The sequence below is a fragment of the Elgaria multicarinata genome, chromosome 6, assembly GCF_023053635.1.
Source record: "Elgaria multicarinata webbii isolate HBS135686 ecotype San Diego chromosome 6, rElgMul1.1.pri, whole genome shotgun sequence".
Taxonomy (NCBI): Eukaryota; Metazoa; Chordata; class Lepidosauria; order Squamata; family Anguidae; genus Elgaria; species Elgaria multicarinata.
The window spans coordinates 118,568,509-118,588,984 of NC_086176.1; the positions used below are offsets into that span (position 1 = coordinate 118,568,509).

General features: G+C 43.9%; 2 protein-coding genes across 3 annotated transcripts in view; one reads left to right on the plus strand and one right to left on the minus strand.

The window, feature by feature from the left end:
- The window catches only part of FAM219A (family with sequence similarity 219 member A), a 67,088-nt gene extending 53,283 nt beyond the window's left edge, over positions 1-13,805 (minus strand). For both annotated transcript variants that reach the window (XM_063128336.1, XM_063128335.1), the window contains exon 1: positions 13,547-13,805. In XM_063128336.1, the coding sequence (XP_062984406.1) occupies positions 13,547-13,606 (60 nt within the window). In that variant the 5' untranslated portion in view covers positions 13,607-13,805. The remainder of the gene's footprint in view (positions 1-13,546) is intronic.
- Positions 13,806-14,258: 453 nt separating this feature from the next.
- The window catches only part of DNAI1 (dynein axonemal intermediate chain 1), a 211,084-nt gene continuing 204,866 nt past the window's right edge, over positions 14,259-20,476 (plus strand). Inside the window, exon 1 of the mRNA XM_063128314.1 lies at positions 14,259-14,382. Coding sequence (XP_062984384.1) covers positions 14,350-14,382 — 33 coding nt within the window. The 5' untranslated portion in view covers positions 14,259-14,349. The remainder of the gene's footprint in view (positions 14,383-20,476) is intronic.

Sequence of the window (20,476 nt, forward strand, 5' to 3'; positions counted from 1 at the left end):
AAATAAATCAGCACTTTAGCTCAATATACAGGGGCAGGATCTACACTACTGCTTTAAAACAGTTTATAGCAGTTTTGACAACTATTGGGGGCCATGACACACTCCATATACAGTTTTCAAAACGTTTTCAAAGTGTTTTATTCTGCTTGGTGTAGATCTGGCCAGGGAAAAGGTAGTCATAGGCCCTTTCTACACCAATCACCAGTACCAGGAGGGGGGGAGGATCTCACGATATTCTGCTTGCAAGATCCTCCACTTTGTCCACATGTGCGTGACATCCCAGAAGGGATGCCGCACCTGCCATTTTTGTTGGCTAAATGGAGATGAGCGCACATGCGCTCCAACTAAAAGTAAGTTTTTTTAAAAAAAAAACCAACCCCCTGCTCCCGCTCACGGAGTGCCTGAAGAGCTCCATTCCTTTGCCCGTTTCCTGCCTCCTCGTGTTTACTCACGAGGAGGCAGGAAGGGCGCCCACACACCTCCCGCACTCTCGGGATGGGTTTTTCCAGGGATTATTTTTCCCTGAGAAAACCCTTGCTTATCCCCCCTAGGACCCTGTGTGTCATTTGGACTCAGCCATGACCAGCCCGGATTTTGGGGCTGGTATAGAAACACCCTTATTCTTGGAATTATAGATCAGTCTTAGCTGTGCACAAGTCTGCATACATCCAATACCCAAAAATACCTTGGCTATTAACCTCACATATTTGTTGAAACAGATCATACTAATTCACTCAATTCTAGCACTGGAGACATATCCACACCTACTTGGAAAGTAAGTCCCATTGATTTGTGCTTATGATCACAGTCATGCTGGCATGCAAAAGCAAATGAGAGTTTGAACTCCTGCAGTAGAAGAAGCTTCTACCTATGAAGAGCATGACTCACAAAACTGGCACACTGCCAAGAGCACCAACTGGCAACACACACACAAACCCAAACTGTGCCAATGGAGGCCTTCTAATGCCTCCAGCAATCTCAGAAAACAAAGAGTGCCGGGGGGGGGGGGGGAGAGAGAAACTATCAGCAAGCAGTCCTCTTATTCTATACACCAACAATGCAGTACTTGGTATCTGAGGAGGTTGTGTTGACCTGTGGCGAGGAACGAGTAGCAGCTTTTCAGTAAGAGCACAAAAATCCCAAATGTAAGCAAGTGTGAACATATAAGTGGCTTTACAAAGGGAGCACACTGGCAACTGTCCCTTTTTGGCATCCCTAGTATCAGAGTGAGTGAGCAATGTGCCTCCCCAACGTGCTTTTGCATTGCTCATGAAATAACCCAAACTCTGAATCCCAAAAGTTTAAGTCTTTGTCACTATGTTGACCCCAAAGGACAAGAGATCTGAGAAGGTGAGAAGATTCTTTAATGCTCTAGAAGTTCCCAAGATGCTGGAAGGGAGCTTTCGAGCTAGGGCCCTCACTCGTGCGCAAGTATTGAAAAACACAGCATGACATTCAGTATGTGCATCAACAGTATTCTGAGAGTGAATCACTTAGGTAAACGTGACAGGCAGATTCTATTGATCAACACTGACAGCAGCTAGAGATTTTTTCTTTCTGTCTGCTTTCACTTGGCAAGCTTATACTTGAGAGCCAATGTGGTGTAGTGGTTAGTGTTGGATAGGGAGTTAGAAGTATCCACTCGGCTATGGACCTTAAAGAGAAAGAAAGCTACAAGCTTGTACCCTAAGTTTTGGATTCCATATAATCACATTTCCAATATCACATTCAATTTAATGAAGTTGCTCCTATTGCCTATGTCCAAGAGGTGACCAGTCCTGGAAAAGTATTTCTCTGTTGATTTATTTTTAAGGTTAAGCCTCCCATCTCAAAGTCCTAATCACTGCTGGGGAGGGAATAGAACATAGAATCATAGAATAGCAGAGTTGGAAGGGGCCGACAAGGCCATCGAGTCCAACCCCCTGCTCAATGCAGGAATCCACCCTAAAGCATCCCTGACAGATGGTTGTCCAGCTGCCTCTTGAAGGCCTCTAGTGTGGGAGAGCCCACAACCTCCCTAGGTAGCTGATTCCACTGTCGCACTGCTCTAACAGTCAGGAAGTTTTTCCTGATGTCCAGCTGGAATCTGGCTTCCTTTAACTTGAGCCCGTTATTCCGTGTCCTGCACTCTGGGAGAATCGAGAAGAGATCCTGGCCCTCCTCTGTGTGACAACCTTTTAAGTATTTGAAGAGTGCTATCATGTCTCCCCTCAATCTTCTCTTCTCCAGGCTAAACATGCCCAGTTCTTTCAGTCTCTCTTCATAGGGCTTTGTTTCTAGACCTCCGATCATCCCCGTTGCCCTCTTCTGAACACGCTCCAGCTTGTCTGCGTCCTTCTTGAATTGTGGAGCCCAGAACTGGACGCAATCCTCTAGATGAGGCCTAACCAGGGCCGAATAGAGAGGAACCAGTACCTCACGTGATTTGGAAGCTATACTTCTATTAATGCAGCCCAAAATAGCATTTGCCTTTCTTGCAGCCATATCGCACTGTTGGCTCATATTCAGCTTGTGATCTACAACAATTCCAAGATCTTTCTCATTTGTAGTATTGCTGAGCCAAGTGTCCCCCATCTTGTAACTGTGCATTGGGTTTCTATTCCCTAAATGTAGAACTTGGCATTTATCCCTATTAAATTTCATTCTGTTGTTTTCAGCCCAGCACTCCAGCCTATCAAGATCACTTTGAAGTTTGTTTCTGTCTTCCAGGGTATTAGCTATCCCACCCAATTTGGTGTCATCTGCAAATTTGATCAGCGTTCCCTGCACCTCCTCGTCCAAATCATTAATAAAAATGTTGAAGAGCACTGGGCCCAGGACTGAGCCCTGCGGCACCCCACTCGTTGCCTCTCCCCAGTTTGAGAAGGTTCCATTGATAAGTACTCTTTGAGTCCGATTCTGTAGCCAACTGTGGATCCACCTAATAGTTGTTCCATCTAGCCCACTTTTAGCTAGTTTGTTAATCAGAATGTCATGTGGTACCATGTTCAACAGAACATGGTTTTAATAATAAACATTAAAAGAAAATGTGATTTTCTGTGCAGTTATGTTTTAGTCCTTCAGCAGGACTACCAGTACATGGGAAAGCACCTCCTTGATCAACATAGCTTTAGGCAATCTTGCACATGCTGGCTCTCCCAAGTTAAAAGAAACCCTTCAGTCAATGTCTTACTATTCCTGGCTATCAGAAAACAGGTTGGTTAGCATGATACCATTTGGGTATAAGATGGCTCAGACAGCCTAAAGGGCATCGACAAAATAACAGCAAGCAGCTGGAAACAGCCTTTTTATTTCAGTGTTCAGTGCCTCCTGCTGCTGTTGAGCCCTGGGGCCTTTGTGTCCACAGCAGGAAGGTAGCAGCAGGGCTTCAAAACAGTGGCTTGCAGGAAGGCCTCAGAATACCTGCTGAAGGCATATGGATTTATTCAGCCATGGTCCTTTAAAAAAAAAAAGGAAACAGATGTTCTCTAAGCCAAGAAACGTGAAGCCTGACATTCCAAACAGCTACATACATATATCCAACTTCAACAACAGTAGGTGCCCCCACCCCAAGCCAGAGAGCTCCATTCCCACCTCTTGGGACACTTCCCTGTTCTGTCCAAAAAAAGAGTTATCCTGTGCTCTCTCCAAGACCGTATTCCATCTCCCTTGCTTTTTTTTTACATAAACAGGAAACCATGGCAGAGGCCATGCACTGCGTTTTGTGAAAACTAACTCTTAAGGAGTCAGTTGTATCCACTCCTTAAAATTGGATACATTATCTTAGTGATTCCTCCCCTGATAACTGAGATTTGAGGTGGGGTGCTCTACGTAGGACTGCCTTTGGAAGACTTTAAAAACTGCAAATAGTCCAAAACCCTACTGTTTAACAATCCAGAGCAATCCAGCGCCCCCTTCCCACTCCAGCTCTTGGAAGCTGGAACCCATTTATCCTTGAGATTCTCACTACCTGAAAGCATAGCCTTGGTCAAGCCATACATAGCTGTTTCACCTATTCACTCAAGAAAAATGGAAGGGAAAGATCCAATCAGATAAAGAACAGGCTGGGTTTTTTTAATGTCTTGCTCTATTATGGAGATAATTAGAGAAGAAAAAGAACAGCATGCATCAGGTTGTCCATTCTTCCTCAAAGGCTGTAACATTTGTTCTTGTCCCTCCAGGTTGCTGAAGGGAATATGGCAGCACACAATGTCAGTTACTGACAAATAGGTGGTCAGTATGCTTAACAACCAGATGGGTGCCTGGAATGAATACAGATCACAAAAGTTTTATGTATAGCTTCGACAGCTGTACTTAGAAACCTCTCAGTTTCAAAAGGTTCGTAAATTACAGATCCTTCATTGCAGAAAACAGGCCATCCGACTGAGGTAAATTTCAACTTATTTACTTATTTAAAATATTTCTTGGGCACCTTTCAGGGCAGAATGTGGCTTACAACAATAAAATATACGAAAGAATTAATTTAAGGCAACACCTGGCAGTTATCCCAGAATTCAAGTGTTGCAACTACCTTCTCTATGAAGGAATTTCAGAACTCCAAGAATGAACACTAGTCACTGGAAAAGGACTGTCAAAAGAAGCAACTGATTATGGATTCTGAGGAGCAACGACCAAATGCCAGCAAGCTACCGAATGGAATAAGAGAAGCCCTCTTAAGGATCAGTAACTGGTTAAAGAACAGAAAGCAGGGAGTAGGAAAAAATGGTAAATTCTCCCAATGGAGGGGTGTTAATAGTGGGGTCCCAAAGGCATCTGTATCGGGACCAAATGCTTTTCAACTTATTCATAAATGATCTGGAATTAGGAGTGAGTAGTGAAGTGGCCATGTTTGCCGATGAAACCAAATTATTTAGAGTGGTTAAAACAAAAAGAGATTGCGAGGAGCTCGAAAAGGATCTCTCCAAACTGGGCAGAATGAGCATCCAAATGGCAAATGTGATTCAATGGAAGCACACTGGGAGAAAAGATCCCAACTTCAAGTATAACCTGATGGGATCTGAGATAGCAGTGACTGGTGAAGGAAGAGATCTTGGGGTTGTTGTGGACAGTTCAAGAAAACGTCAACCCACTGTGCAGCTGCTGTGGAAAAGGAAAATTCCGTGGTAGGCATAATTAAGAAAGGAATTGAGAATAAAACTGCAAAATATATTACTGCCCTTATACAAATGTGTGTTGTGGCTGCATTTGTACAGTTCTGGTCACCACATCTAAAAAAAGATATTGTAGAGCTGGGAAACATGTAGGAAAAGGCAATTAAGTGGCTGAAGCAACTCCCCTATGAGAAACAGTTGGGATTATTTAGCTTGGAAAAAAGGAGGCTAAGAGGAGACATGATAGAGGTGTGCAAAATTTTGCGTGGTGTGAAGAATGTGGACATTTTCCCTCTCTCATAATACTAGAACATGTAGTTATCCTATGAAGCTGATTGCTGGGAGATTCAGAACAGATAAAAGGAAGTCCTTCAAGCAATGCAGAGTTAAACTATGGAACTCACAACCACAAGTTGTAGCAATGGCCATGAATTTGGATGGTTTTCAAAGGGGGTTAGACAAGTTCATGGAAGATAAGACTATCAATGGCTAGCCCTGATGGCGATACGCTACCACCATATTCAGAGGCAGTAGTATGCCTATGTATGCCAGTTGATGGGAAACCTGGGCGGGAGGGTGGTGGTGCTGCACTTGTGTGCTGCTTGTTAAGTTTCCTGTGGGCAACTAGTGGGTCACTGTGTGAACAGACTGCTCAACTAGATGGGCCCTTGATATGATCCAGTAGGGCTCTTCTAATGTTTTTTGTACTGTTTTTTGTGCCAGTGGTGGGGAACAAAGGTGCCAGCAACTGCTATTTTTCCTCAAGCACATTTTGAAAGGTGGTGGAGCAAATTCCTCTATAGCAGGAGTAGACAACATGATGCCCTCCAGATTTCTGAGATTACAGCTCTCATAAAACATAGCCAGCATAGCCAATCATCAGGGATTATGGGAGTTGTAGTCCGTAACATATGGAAAGGCACCAGGTTGCCTAACCTGGCTTTACAGAAAGAAAACCATAGGGCTAATTTTTTAAAATGCCAGTGACAGCAAGATAACTGGATTTTCAGGTTCGACAACTGGATACCACTCATGGAAGGAATCCATTTCTATTGGTAGAACATGGACTGATTCTGCTTAGCAGCTTTTATTTTTAATTGGTGTTTACTGCCAGATTGTATGTACTTTAAATTATGCTATGGATTCATTCTTATACATGGAATGTGTTATTGGGGATAACAGAGAATGTGGTTTTGGGCGGGATATAAATACTGAAAATTAGGAAAGGCAACAGCATACAGTGCATACTTTGCTATTTCTTCTAAAGTTTAATTATTAATACCATGAACAGTGAATAACACAACTGATACATACGTGATTCTAATTCATGACAAAGCCATCCTACAATTTGTAATAGCAGAAAAGATAAAGGAACCATTCAAGTTTTCCTTCTTTTGAAACATTAAAATCCCAATCCCTGGCTTTTTCTCTGCCCAGATAATAAATCATCTTTTTGTCCGCTGATTTAGTACAGTTAAAGGAACAAAATTAATCAGAAACTAATATCTGCATAACACTCTTTTTAAAAAAATATGGGTAAATCCCAATTTACGGTGTTCCAAGATTCCAAATTTTTTGCTTACCAATGGGTCATAACTAGTAACATTAAGTTTAATGAAAAAATGATTTCCAAATATTGTACCAACTTATTACATATCACATTAACCTAAAATTATAATTAAATAAAATGCTGACCAGGGATAATGTCAGGCACAAAGAACTGTCTTCACTTTGCTAGGACTACTGGTCTCTGTCCACCACTGGTCTCTGTCCACCACTCTGCCGCCAAGATCATCTTCTTGGCCCGCCGCTCTGACCATGTCACTCCACTTCTGAAATCTCTTCATTGGCTTCCAATTCACTCCAGAATCCAATATAAACTTCTCCTGTTGACCCTCAAAGCTTTTCACGGTCTAGCTCCTGCCTATCTCTCCTCTCTCATCTCACACTATTGCCCCGCTCGTGCTCTCCGCTCCTCTGATGCCATGCTTCTCGCCTGCCCAAGGGCCTCTACTTCCCTTACTCAGCTTCGTCCTTTTTCTTCTGCTGCCCCTTACGCCTGGAACGCTCTTCCAGAACACTTGAGAACTACAAACTTAATCACAGCTTTTAAAACTCAGCTAAAAACTTTTTTCCCTATAGCTTTTAAATATTGAGTTTGTTCTGACCCTATACTGTCAGCTTCACCCTACCCGGTGCCTGTTTACACTTCCCTGTGCCTGTTTGCATTCTCTTTCCCTCCTTATTGTTTACTACAACTTTATTAGATTGTAAGCCTATGCGGCAGGGTCTTGCTATTTACTGTGTAATCTGTACAGCACCATGTACATTGATGGTGCTATATAAATAAATAATAAAATAATACTTGAATAGGACTGTTTTAATGTGGGAATATAAAGGTTCCAAAGCGAGACCAAAATTAGAGGTAAAATTGCTTGGTACTCCCGAGAGGCTGCAATTCCAAATACCTCGAGTAGCCTTTGCTTACTGCAGTTGCCAGTGAAACTGGGCTCTTAAAATGCCAATACAGACGTTCTAATTTCCATATGCAGAAGCTTAAAAGTAGTAGATGCAAAATGTGAGCTGGGCAAACCTCGTATTATTAGGAGCCTAATCCTATTATTATTATTATTATTATATTTATTTGTATCCCGCCTTTTCCCAATACTGGGCCTCAAGGCAGCCTAAAATATATCACAAAATATATAATCCTACACATGCTTAATCAGAGGTCCCACTGAATCGAGTGAGACTCGTACCTCAAGTGTGTACAAGGTTGTAGACTACATCTGCAGCCGACTCATTTGCAAGAGCTCTTGAGCCTAGATTAAGTGGTGACATTTCTCCTCCATCTGCAGGGGGCGGGGCGGAAGAGCAAAGATATATTCACATATTCTACAAAGATGAGACTAGAGAGGATGACGAGCTATTAAGCCTCGTTACCAAAAAATAAACAAGCACCAGGAAATGAAATGTGCTCCCAAAGCAAGGGGAAGATCTGGAGCAGTTTATCAGAGGGGTTATAAAATCCAGCTTGCTGCAGAGCAAAGCAAAGCCTTTCCTTCCAGAGCTCCGCATATGGGAAGAATCTGCATATAAAACATCAAGTACATGCAGCCTGTGCCAACATGCATTCCTCCCTCAGGACATTCCCTGTCCTAGGGGATCAAGATTTCTGCTAGCCCTTGCTAACAAAAGGGAATTCTGATAACGAGCTCTGGAGTTGAAAAAAGTCCTGCTTGCTATAGGAGAAAATCTGCACAAACACACTTTATGCATACAAAGCACTGAATAGATGAAAAGGGGTGTTTGTTGATATGAAGAAACTGTGTAAATTTTAGACAGGCAACAGTGGTTAGCTCACCCAATGTGGGCCAGAACTTAGAGCTTCAGTTTGATTTGTGCTTCGCACTAATATTTAAAATTCATCCCTGCCTGTGTCCCAGATTTCAAAAGACTGGAGATGGGAGCATACACAGGAGGTTACATGAACCAGAGGTTCTTAATCCAGAGACTGAAAAGACTTTTTCCAGCAGCTGGACTGAAAGAGTGAAAATGCAGAGGGGGAAAAACCCATTCACGTTAAGAGGAACTGACCACAAAGGCAGACAGAAGGTAGATGGACTCAAAACAAATGGAGTTTCAACCAGGTTTCCAGTAGACAGATACTAGAGTTTCTATGCTTCCCCAACGCATCCCTGACACCTCCATTGCTACTTTCTAGGCCATTTTTTCCTTGCCTGCTTTTTATTTATTAGATTCCAAAAAACTCTACCATAATTCTCTTTACAAATAAATTCAAAGGGGCTTACAAAATTACTGAAATACATCAAAATAAGTACAATAAAAATAATCTGAGAATGAGTAAAACCAGTATAATATAATAAGAGTGAGATAAAACAGGTCTTAATTATTATTGCATTTCTATACCACCCAATAGCCGAAGGTGAGAGATGAACTAAACGACGCAAAACATTTGGTAGAATAAAGGTCTTAGCAACACACCTGAAGCTTAAACAGAAGCATCCAACCATCAAGAGGGGGACCCGGTTTGCACAAAACCATGAGTTATTTAACCCATGGTTTTTCAGGGCCACATGAGATTGAGTGAGCTGCCTTCTGACCACTAAACATTTTGTTTCTGGCTTACAAAACAACCCAGGAATGCAACAGGTTCACCTGTGATCTATGATGTGCAAACCTCGAATTTTATGTTGTTGAGGAAGAAACAACTCAGAGTTTTAACTAACAATAAAACATGGGTTAAGACTCCAGATTGTTTCTCACTCAACAATCCAGAGTTCTGGGTTCACCCACCACTGAGCACAACCCAGGAATGGAATACTCTAATCCAAGAACAAAGCAGAAGCATCAAGTGTCCAGGCACACACACTCACACCCATATGGCCCCGACAACCCAAGGGATGTCAATGTCTGAACCGGGTTAGGATGCTGCGTAAAGTGGATGCTGAAATAGAAAAGGCTGCCTTGTGTATCAACAAATCATGCTTCTGTAAGTGGTGGGGTGTATTGTAGAGCCTCTGGTGGGCTGCTTTTTCCTCAGCCAAACTTGTTTTGGCCACTACTTCCGTAATTCTTCCAAAAGCTTAAATATTGCAATCTGAATGATGGAAATCATAACATTATGAACATTTTCATAATCCCATCTCAACCCAAAATCCACATATCAGCACCAGAATCGTTGCTTTCATTTTCATGACCAAATCAATGTTTCATCTCTATTTTAGAAGAGCCACATATTGGTGCAAAATATTTACATTTGCAGAATGTTTATAGATTCTGCAAGGACAAGGAAGCACACACACAGTTAACCTAGAAGGTAAAAAAACCCCAAATGAACAGTGTAGATGTGATGCTTCAGTGGGCTCAATTTGCAGGTCTCGGGTTAATGGGATATACTGTCAAACTGATATTGCAACATTCCATTTACAAACAGAATCTTCAACCCAGGAAAAGGGAACATACAGGCAGCTATTATGATTTTGATTACAGAGGTGATATGACAACTGCCACTTTAAATATGTGAACTGGCAGGAACTTATTTATTTAAACAATTTCTATGCCACCCTTCATCACATGAGATTCTAGGCCAATGGAAACAATTAAAATGTAAAACCAAATAGAATACAACCAAGAGCCATAATACGCGACAGCAAATAAAAAAAACTCAATTACAGTTTCAATTGCAAAGGCAGACTGAGAAGTTATACCAATTGAAATGCTTAGGTTAAAAGGCAACTCTTAACCTAATTCTAAAAACAACAGAAATAAGGTGCCAGGTATACCTCTCTAGAGAGAGCTTTACAAAGCCAGGGTGCCACCACAAAGAAAGCCCTCGCCTTTTGCTTATACATTGCACTTCCGATCGGGAAAGCATAGAGTAGGGCCTTAACATAAGATGTTAAGACAGAAGCAGGCTCATTTGGGAAGAGGCATTCTTTCAAGTATTTGGGTCCCAAGAGATGTAAAGCTTTGAAGGTAAGTACACACATTACAGTAATGTAATGTAAACTCAGGACATTACAGAAGACCACCTTTACCTTTTTACCATAAAGCACACGTACAGAAGTGAAGTTCAAATGTCTCAACAAAGCATGAGCCCTCCAAAATACCCAAGTTAAGGATTCTTCTGAGATTAAAGTATTGTGAGGTTGAAACATAGGCAAAGATCATACAGCTAAACGACAAGCAAACATTCAAGAGGCTCATGCAGGCCAAAGGAAGTCAAATTTCCATTTAGTATTTAATGCTGTTTAAGCAGAGGAAAGGAACAGAAAAAGGGAAGAAGAGATATGTCCAAAATGGCACACAAAAAGCAGCCAATAAAGCCACATGGTCAGACTAATGATTACTGATGAGTAAACAGGAGACACTTCTTCCGATTCCCTGAGATGCAACTGAGTACTGAAAGTTGTGGCTTATCCTTCGAGAAGGGCCATAGGAAAGGAAACCCAAACCTAACGGATCATAAGCTTCTCTGGGTCAAATCTGTGTTTATAAACTATCTGAAAGATGACAGAGCAGCTGATCTGAAAATGAGACAGGAAGGCTGACCAAAGCTACATACACATACAGAGACAGCAGAGAATGGGCAATAATAGTTTGAAACAAACCAGATACTCAGAAATTGGAGGCTAGCATCCGGTAATTTCAGATATAATTTCAGCCACATCAATTGCTTGGGTCTAACACATGCATACAGATTCCTAGGAATTTAAAACATTTTTCAACCATCAGAAAAGAAGGGGGAAGACACACGGCAAGGCTGGTACTCAATGCACAGTGTAGGCAGTGAGATATAAAAAGGAAGGAAAAGGATTCTATTTCCACCGTTTGGGAATGAACTACAGATTCCATCATCCACCCAGTAAGGGAATCAACTTATGATTGAAAGGTGCATGGACAAACGCAGGCTTTCTCTACATACAGAATCCTTGAGAGTAGGCAGCACCTCTGAAGAGCAGCTGCCTAAGCCTCCTTTCAGAACCATTTAGAGGGACAGCAACCTAGTAAACAGCCCCATGCTTCTCTAGCATATCATATCTGGCAAGGGAAGGGAGGTTTGAAACTACAACCGTCTCCTGTTATTTCAACACTGAGCAAGCACAGAGCTCTCCCCTTAAAAGCAAAAATGACCCATAAAGATTCCCGTCATGGCAAAGATTCTGAACACAGATTAGCACTGTAGGGGCATAAAAGCACAGGCAAGTGTCGTAATATATCTATTCTTTCTCCTTCTGCCTGTAGATGCTGCCCACATGCAATATTTATCCTTCTCCAATGCATGCTTACAAAAGGATTATGTCATCACCTAGCCAGACAAGGATCCAAAACATCCAGTCATGTTCCCTTCCTTTTCTGCTTGCCAGCAGTGACAGAGGCCTTCACAAACCTCTTGATGAAAGGGGACTGGGGTAAGCATGTTATCACAGCACATCATGGCGTCCCTAAATACAGGATTGCTGATTAGGGCAGGAAGCTTCAGGGAAAGGGAGGCTGAGCAGAGCTGCAGAAAAGCAGGAGCTCAGGAAATTGAGAGCAAGCAACAGAGAAACAGCTGAAGCTAGCAGCAGAAAAGGTTCCCACTCCACTTGCCACCACAAAGCTGTTCACTCCAATCCCCCCATCCAACTATTAGGGTTTGTGAACTCTTGACATAGTCAGGAGAAAGTGTCCACCGCAATGCGCCCTAAGGTCAGACCAGTCCCACTGCTCCTCAAGGGCAAGACTCCCTTTTAGTCCTGAGAAAAGGGTCACTCCTAACCTCAGAGATTTTCCAGGCAAGGGGAGAGAGCAGTTTTGAATTTCTGCTTCCACTCTTCCTCGGGGAGAAGGCAATGGCCTCTACGTTGACCTTGTTGCTGTTGGGGCAGCGGGCATCAGAACCTCGAGGCCCTGACGGGATCCTAACAGTCACTGCCTCACATCCTGGGGGAGATCTGTGCAATACTGTGTCCCTTTGCAAAACATGCAAGCCAACCCCCCACCACCACCTCTGTTCCCCAAGAAGGCTTCTCCCCAGGCTCTAGCAACTACAAACCATCCGACAGCCTGCTTCTCGACTCTGTGCATGCATTTGGAGGAGGAGGAGGAGGAGGGAGAGGCCAGCTCAATCACAAATCCAGTGCGTCGTGAAGTCCTCTTGAAAGAAGTCTGGCAGATCAATTCGGAGCCCAAATCCCTCCCAATTTTATCATTTTTTTAAAAAAGCATGAGCCAAGGGTGTCTTCCCCAGCAGGGGAGATGTTTTTACCTCAAACAGAGAACTACTTCCTTTCTGAAAGGGGGGGGAACCCCCACCCCAAAAAGGATGAACACACTTTGCTACTGATATTGTGGGGGGGGGAGATAGGGGGGATGCTATCGTGTTCTCCCCACCTTTTCCAAAGGAGGCGCCCCCTTACCTGACACCCCCTCCCCGGCCTCTCTCTCCAGCCCGGAATCCAGCCTGCCGCAGAGGTGGGGCCGAGGATGCTAGGCGGGGGGGGGGAAGAGGGGGAGGATTGGGGGGGGAGAGAAAAGAGTTCGACGTCGGCGCCTTTTTCTCACGGGGGGGGGAAGAGGGCGCATCATTTCCTCCCCACCCCTATGAGAGTTGCGCGTATGTCCGCGGAGGAGAGGTCCTCGCAACCCACCCCACCCCACCCTATAGCTAATTCTCGAGGGGGGGCGGCGGCTTCTTCTCCACACAGGCAAGGCACAGCGACCTTGCCCGTCCTGGCCCCCTTCAGAGGCGTTGGGACTACAGCGCCTAGCATCCCCAGCTAGGGTGGGCGCTGCGTCCCGGGGCCTGTGGCGGACAGGCAGGGCGGCAACGCCTTGGCGAGGGGCGGGGGGGAGGCGGGCACGTCGCGGGGCCGAGGAGGAGGAGGAGGAAGGTGCCGGGGCTGAGCATCGCCCTCGGGGGAGACTCGCCGCCGCCGCCCCCAGCTCACCAGCGGCTGCATCTCGGCTCGCACGGCGGGCACTTGGAAGCGGTCGATTTCCTCCATCATGGTGCCGGCGGCGGGTGGAGGAGCCAGGCCGAGGAGGAGCGGGGAAACGGTGGAGGGCGACGGCGGCGACGACGAGGGGCCTCAGCGTCGGTGGGGCTGGGCCCTCGCCGCAGCCGCAGCCTGCCTCATCCCCCCTCAGAGCCCTGGCAACGACGACGGAGGAGAAGGAGACGCCGCCGAAGCTCCCTCAGACGCCGCTGCTGCTTCTCCCTCAGACGCCCGCGGTGACTCAGCCCCCGCCCCGCCCTCGCAGCGCGCACGCGCGCCAACGTCCCGGCACGAGCGCGCCGCTTCTCCTTCCGGCTCGCGACTCTTCTCGCCGGCGGCCTCGCCTCAGCCGCGCGCCTCCCGCCTCATCTGAATATTCATGAGAGGGAGGGGAGCGGTGGGTTTGGCTCCTCCTCCCCCAACCCTTCTCATGAATTATTCTTTTCCTTCCCCGCCCCCTCACACGCTCCTCCTTCTCCCTCAACAGCTTCCCTCCACCCTGGAGTGAGGATCGTACCATTTCACGTAACTCCCCCCTCCCTGCCCCCGCAAAAAAAAAAAAAAAAAAAGGAAGATGGAATCGTCCAAGCTCAGGCCGGCAGTCTTCCCCTCCCCTCTTCTCTCTCTATGGCAAAAGGGCCACTTCCGGATGGTTGCCATGGAAGCCGGAGTCAACTTCCGGAAGCTGGGAACAGGCGAGGAAGACTTAAAATAACAGAAGGGAAGGAAAAGGCGGCGGAGGGAGACTCGCAGGGATGCCCGGGAAAGAGATCTACAAGCGCAAGCAGGTACGGAAGTTGGGGTTTATTTTGGGGTGGGGGCGCGACCGTGACGTCATCACCGCAGCTGTCAGCGGCCCCGTGACGTCCTCCCTCCTGCTCATGACGTCAGTCCTTACAGGTGCCCAACATGCAAGGTCGGGGGGCGTTAGGCAGTGTATTATATTTTAATTATATCTTAATTAGTCTCATTTCATTTCTGCCTCGCTGTTCTATACAAAATAAATAAATAAAAATGTATTCTGAGTGGCACACAGATACTATTTATTTATTTATTATTATTTATTTATTATTACTATTATTATTATTTATTATAATTTATTATTACCATATTTCTTCGATTGTAAGATGCCATCGATTGTAAGACGCACACTAATTTCAGTACCACCAACAGGAAAAAAAACCCTAAGATGCACCCACGATTCTAAGACGCACCCCGTTTTTAGAGACGTTTATATGGGGGAAAATGTCCGTCTTAGAATCGAAGAAATAGGGTATTATTTATTTATATAGCACCATCAGTGTACATGGTGCTGTACAGAGTAAAACAATAAAATAGCAAAAACCCTGCCGCATAGGCTTACATTCTAATAGAATCATAATAAAACAATAAGAAAGGGAAGAGAATGCACCAAACAGGCACAGGGTAGAGTAAAACTAGCAGTATAAAAGTAAGATCAAAATCAAGTTTTAAAAGCTTCAGAAATATTAACATTTTAAAATATTAAAATATTGAAAACTTTAGAATATTTATATACTGCTCCCCCATAGAAACATTTCGGAGCGGTGTACAAGATAAAATTAAAATAAAAACAGAATAAAACAGTTAAAACCAAATTTAAAAGAAGCAAAAGCAGAGATTCAAGGCTGCATGTTAAGGATATGAGTATTAATAATACTATTATCATAAACACCAACATCACTGTAAAAATGTAGCCAGTACAATGATAGTAGTGCAAACAAAAACAACAAATTAAAAGGGTCTTAAAGCTGCGGGGGGGGGGGGAAACGGCACACTGTATATTATTATTCCCAGAGGGGCAACTGTATTAGTCCGTTGCAGCAAAAAAATAAAAACAAAAAAAAGATAAAGGGTTTTGTGGCACCTTAAAAATCAAGAAAGGCCACCACATTGGATATAATCTGACACACACCTGATAAAATGCACAGCGTCCATGAAAGCTCATCCCAGAATAAATACCTTAATCTTTAAATTGCCACAAGACTCATTGCTGCATATTTATTTATTTATTTATTGCATTTCTATACCGCCCAATAGCCGGAGCTCCCTGGGCGGTTCACAAAAATTAAAACCACTCAAAGTATAAAACAACAGTATAAAACCATAATATAAAATACATTATAAAAGCTCAACCTGATAAAAGCAGCAGCAATGCAAAATTACAAATTTAAAACACCGAGTTAAAATTTATTTATAGACTGTTAAAATGTTGGGAGAATAAAAAGGTCTTCACCTGGCGTCTAAAGGCATATAATGTAGGTGCCAAGCGAACCTCCTTAGGGAGCTCATTCCACAACCAGGGTGCCACAGCAGAGAAGGCCCTCCTCCTGGTATCCACCTGCCTTACTTCCTTTGGCAGGGGCTCGCAGAAAAGGACCCCTGAGGATGACCTTAGGGTCCAGGCAGGTACATATGGGAGGAGGAGTTCCTTCAGATAGCCTGGTCCCAAGCCGTTTAGGGCTTTAGATATTAATACCAGCACTTTGAATTGGGCCCGGACCTGGACTGGCAGCCCATGAAGCTGGAAAAGGACTGGCGTGATGTGGTCTCGTCGGCCAGTCCCTGTTAGTAACCGTGCTGCCCTGTTTTGTACCAGTTGAAGTTTCCGGACCGTTTTCAAAGGCAGCCCCACGTATAATGCATTGCAGTAATCCAAACGAGAGGTTATCAGAGCATGGATAACTGTAGCTAGGCTATCTCCGTCCGGATAAGGGCGCAGTTGGTATATCAACCTAAGCTGATAAAAGGTGCTCTTTGCCACTGAGTTCACCGGTGCCTCAAGTGACAGTTCTGAATCCAATATGTTTCATATATTTCATGTATTTCATGCATATATTTCATGCAGAATGAACTGGCCATCCCCTGTTTATTATAATAAGATTTTATTGTTTTATCACTGATTTATAGTTTTAACAATGAATTTGTCGCATTTTATCATGATTTTATCTTATAAACTGTTTTGGGATATACATTCTAAAATGAAAAAATATTATGTCAAGCAAAATTTGAATTTTACATCTTTATATTGTAAAAAAACTTGCAACCCTATGCACATTTTCTGGGAGTTTGACCCATACAAACTCAATGGGACTTACTTCTGAGTAGACATGCATAGGGTTGTACAGTTAAAGAATAAAACTTGACAGTGCATCTTGGAACACGTCTGTATGTACAACCTGTTTATTGTGTCCAGGACAGAGCTGAACAATAACAAGATTAGATCCAGGGCTGTGGCTGCTGCCATTACTCTGAAGCTAGTCATTGTGCAGAAATCTGAGAAAGAAGGAAAGGAAAGGAACCTCTCGTGCAAGCACTGAGTCATTACTGACTCTTGAAGGGACGCCAGCTTTCTCTGAAGTTTTCTTGGCAGGCCTTATAGCGGGGTGGTTTGCCGTTGCCTTCCCCGACCATTATTACCTTTCCCCCAGCTAACTGGGTACTCATTTTACCGACCTCGGGAGGATGGAAGGCTGAGTCGACCTGAGCCGGCTGCCTGAAACCAGCTTCCGCTGGGATCGAACTCAGGCCGTGGGGAGAGTTTCAGCTGCAGAAACTGCTGCTTTGAGAACCTGAGCAATAATAAAATAAAATTAACGGTGTAAAAATGAAAGGTAGTTTTCACCTGTATACATTTTAGGTACACAGAGAGAGGAGAGAAAAGTTAAGAGATTCCTTGTTTATAGACTCTTAAAGCTGATAAGAATTCCAGACGGTATCTAGTCAAAATCTCCCCCAAAAGGCAGAATTTTAGATTGTAGGCTTCCTGGGAGGGGTCTGTCAGCTGTGCTACACTCCCTGTATATTGAGAGAACAATGCAGATAGCAGAGTATACATGAAGGTAATATTTTCCAGATTTTCTTTGCAGCTACAGATAGGGTTGTTTCTTTCCTGTACAGCATAGGAGTCAAGAATCTGAGGCCAAAATAATTATTACTCTGGAGGCTCAAATGAGCAGATGAGCTATGGAACGTTTTCTTTTCTTCACTCAACCCACCCTTGCTGAGAAATAACTTGCCTTGCCCACACCACCACCACCAAGCAGGGCTCATGCTTTCATAGAATCATAGAATAGCAGGGTTAGAAGTGGCCTACAAGGCCATCGAGTCCAACCCCCTGCTCAATGCAGGAATCCACCCTAAAGCATCCCTGACAGATGGTTGTCCAGCTGCCTCTTGATTGCCTCAAGTGTGGGAGAGCCTACAACCTCCCTAGGTAACTGATTCCATTGTTGTACTGCTCTAACAGGAAGTTTTTCCTGATGTCCAGCTGGAATCTGGCTTCCTTTAACTTGAGCCCATTATTCCGTGTCCTGCACTCTGGGAGGATTGAGAAGAGATCCTGGCCCTTCTCTGTGTGACAACCTTTCAAGTCTTTGAAGAGTGCTATCATGTTTCCCCTCAATCTTCTCTTCTCCAGGCTAAACATGCCCAGTTCTTTCAGTCTCTCTCCATAGGGCTTTGTTTCCAGACCCCTGATCATCCTGGTCGCCCTCCTCTGAACACGCTCCAGCTTGTCTGTGTCCTTCTTGAATTGTGGAGCCCAGAACTGGACACAATACTCTAGATGAGGCCTAACCAGGGCCGAATAGAGAGGAACCAGGACCTCACGTGATTTGGAAGCCATACTTCTATTAATGCAGCCCAAAATAGCATTGGCCTTTCTTGCAGCCATATCGCACTGTTGGCTCATATTCAGCTTGTGATCTACAACAATTCCAAGATCCTTCTCGTTTGTAGTATTGCTGAGCCAAGTATCTCCCATCTTGTAACTGTGCATTTGGTTTCTATTTCCCAAATGTAGTACTTGGCATTTATCCCTATTAAATTTCATTCTGTTGTTTTCAGCCCAGCACTCCAGCCTATCAAGATCACTTTGAAGTTTGTTTCTGTCTTCCAGGGTATTAGCTATCCCACCCAATTTTGTGTCATCTGCAGATTTGATAATAGCAGCTTTGTGCTGCTAAGATTCATTGGGAGTCCCCAGAGGGCAAGGAGTAGATGGCTGGCAGGGGTGGTGGGAGGGAACAGTTTGGCTAGGGCAATATCCCCCCCACCCCGCTCCCAGTCCTTTCCCATGGGTTTTTGGAAGGCTCACGTTTGGAAAACCTGGAGCTAAAGGTGACAATCCAAGTCATAACAGTGGGAACTTTGATATTATTGGGGGTTGAGGCTCCAGGACTTGACTCAGAGGGTGGCACCAAAATGCCCCAGGAGGCCATTCCGATGCAAGCCATACTCCTCTTGCCATAAGCTTTCCTAACTGTCAGTTAAGAGTTCCCAGTTTCCTGCTCTATGTATGCTGGCAGTTTGAATTGTAAGTTGTCTGAGAAAACAGCAGAGGGCCAAATCTCAAAAGCCTTACGCCTGGAACGCTCTTCCAGAACACTTGAGAACTACAAACTCAATCACTGCTTTTAAAACTCAGCTAAAAACTTTTCTTTTCCCTATAGCCTTCAAATATTGAGTTTGTTCTGACTCTATACTGTTAGCTTCACCCTACCCGGTGCCTGTTTACACTTCCCTGTGCCTGTTTGCATTCTCCTTCCCTCTTTATTGTTTACTACAACTTATTAGATTGTAAGCCTATGCGGCAGGGTCTTGCTATTTACTGTGTTATCTGTACAGCACCATGTACATTGATGGTGCTATATAAATAAATAAATAAATAAATAATAATAATAATAATAATAATAATAATAATAATAATAACATAGCCACACTTTTTGTATAGAAAATGAAGACAGTTCTTGCTGGGGTTTCTGCATTAAACTTTTTGCTTGCTCTTAGTGGATCAACATTTCTGGATAAAGTCACCTTCAGCAGTTTTTCTTAAAATCAGATTTTCAGCATTTACTGGTCGTGCTCTAATGTATAGGGTAGATCTGGTCCATGTACATTGATGGTGCTATATAAATAAATAATAATAATAATAATGGTCTAATGTAATGGGTTGATTGACAATCTTTTGTGTTTGCCTCAGCAAAACTGGATGCAGGAAGTGTGTCTGGAATAACATCAGATAAGATACTCAAGCTCCATGTAACCACTCACCTCTAGGCCAGTGCCAAAAGTCATCTTTGCTTGGGCAATACAAATAAGTTTAGATCTGTTTCTTGATGCAGCACACTATCAAATCAATGAGGCTTTTGGAGCACCTTCCCTCTGAGGGAAGGTTACTACAGCTGGGATTGTTTAGCTTGGAAAAAAGTAGAGTAAGGAGACTTGATAGAGTTGTACAAAATTATGCCATAATACTAGAGCTCAGGATCATCCCATGAAGCTGATTGGTGGGAGATTCAGGACAGATAAAAGGAATTACTTCTTCACAAGCGCATAGTTAAACTATGGAATTCGCTACTACAAGATGTGGTGATGGTCACCAATTTAGATGACTTTAAAAAGGGGTTGGATAAATTCCTGGAGTGGAAGGCTATCAAGGGCTACTAGCCCTGATGGCTATGTGCTACCAGTATCTGAGGCAGTAATCCTGTATACACTAGTTGCTGGGGAACATGGGTGGGAGAGGGCTGTTGCACTGCGTCCTGCTTTGTTGGTCCCTGGCTAACAGCTGGTTGGCCACTGTGTGAACAGAGTGCTGGACTAGATGGACCTTTGGTCTGATCCAGCATGACTCTTCATATGTTCTTAACAATCCCAGGTGATGTATTTGGGTAGCATGAAAACTATATATTAATTACATAGACAAGCTTAGGTTCAATGACATATGAATCATACCTTTCACATCTACAAAGGAATACAAGAAAATTTTGAAGAATATATGAGCAATCTATAAGATTTTAGTCATCTCCCAGTAGGTATTTACAGAGATGCCTGCTGTTTCTAGAAGTGTATTAAACTACC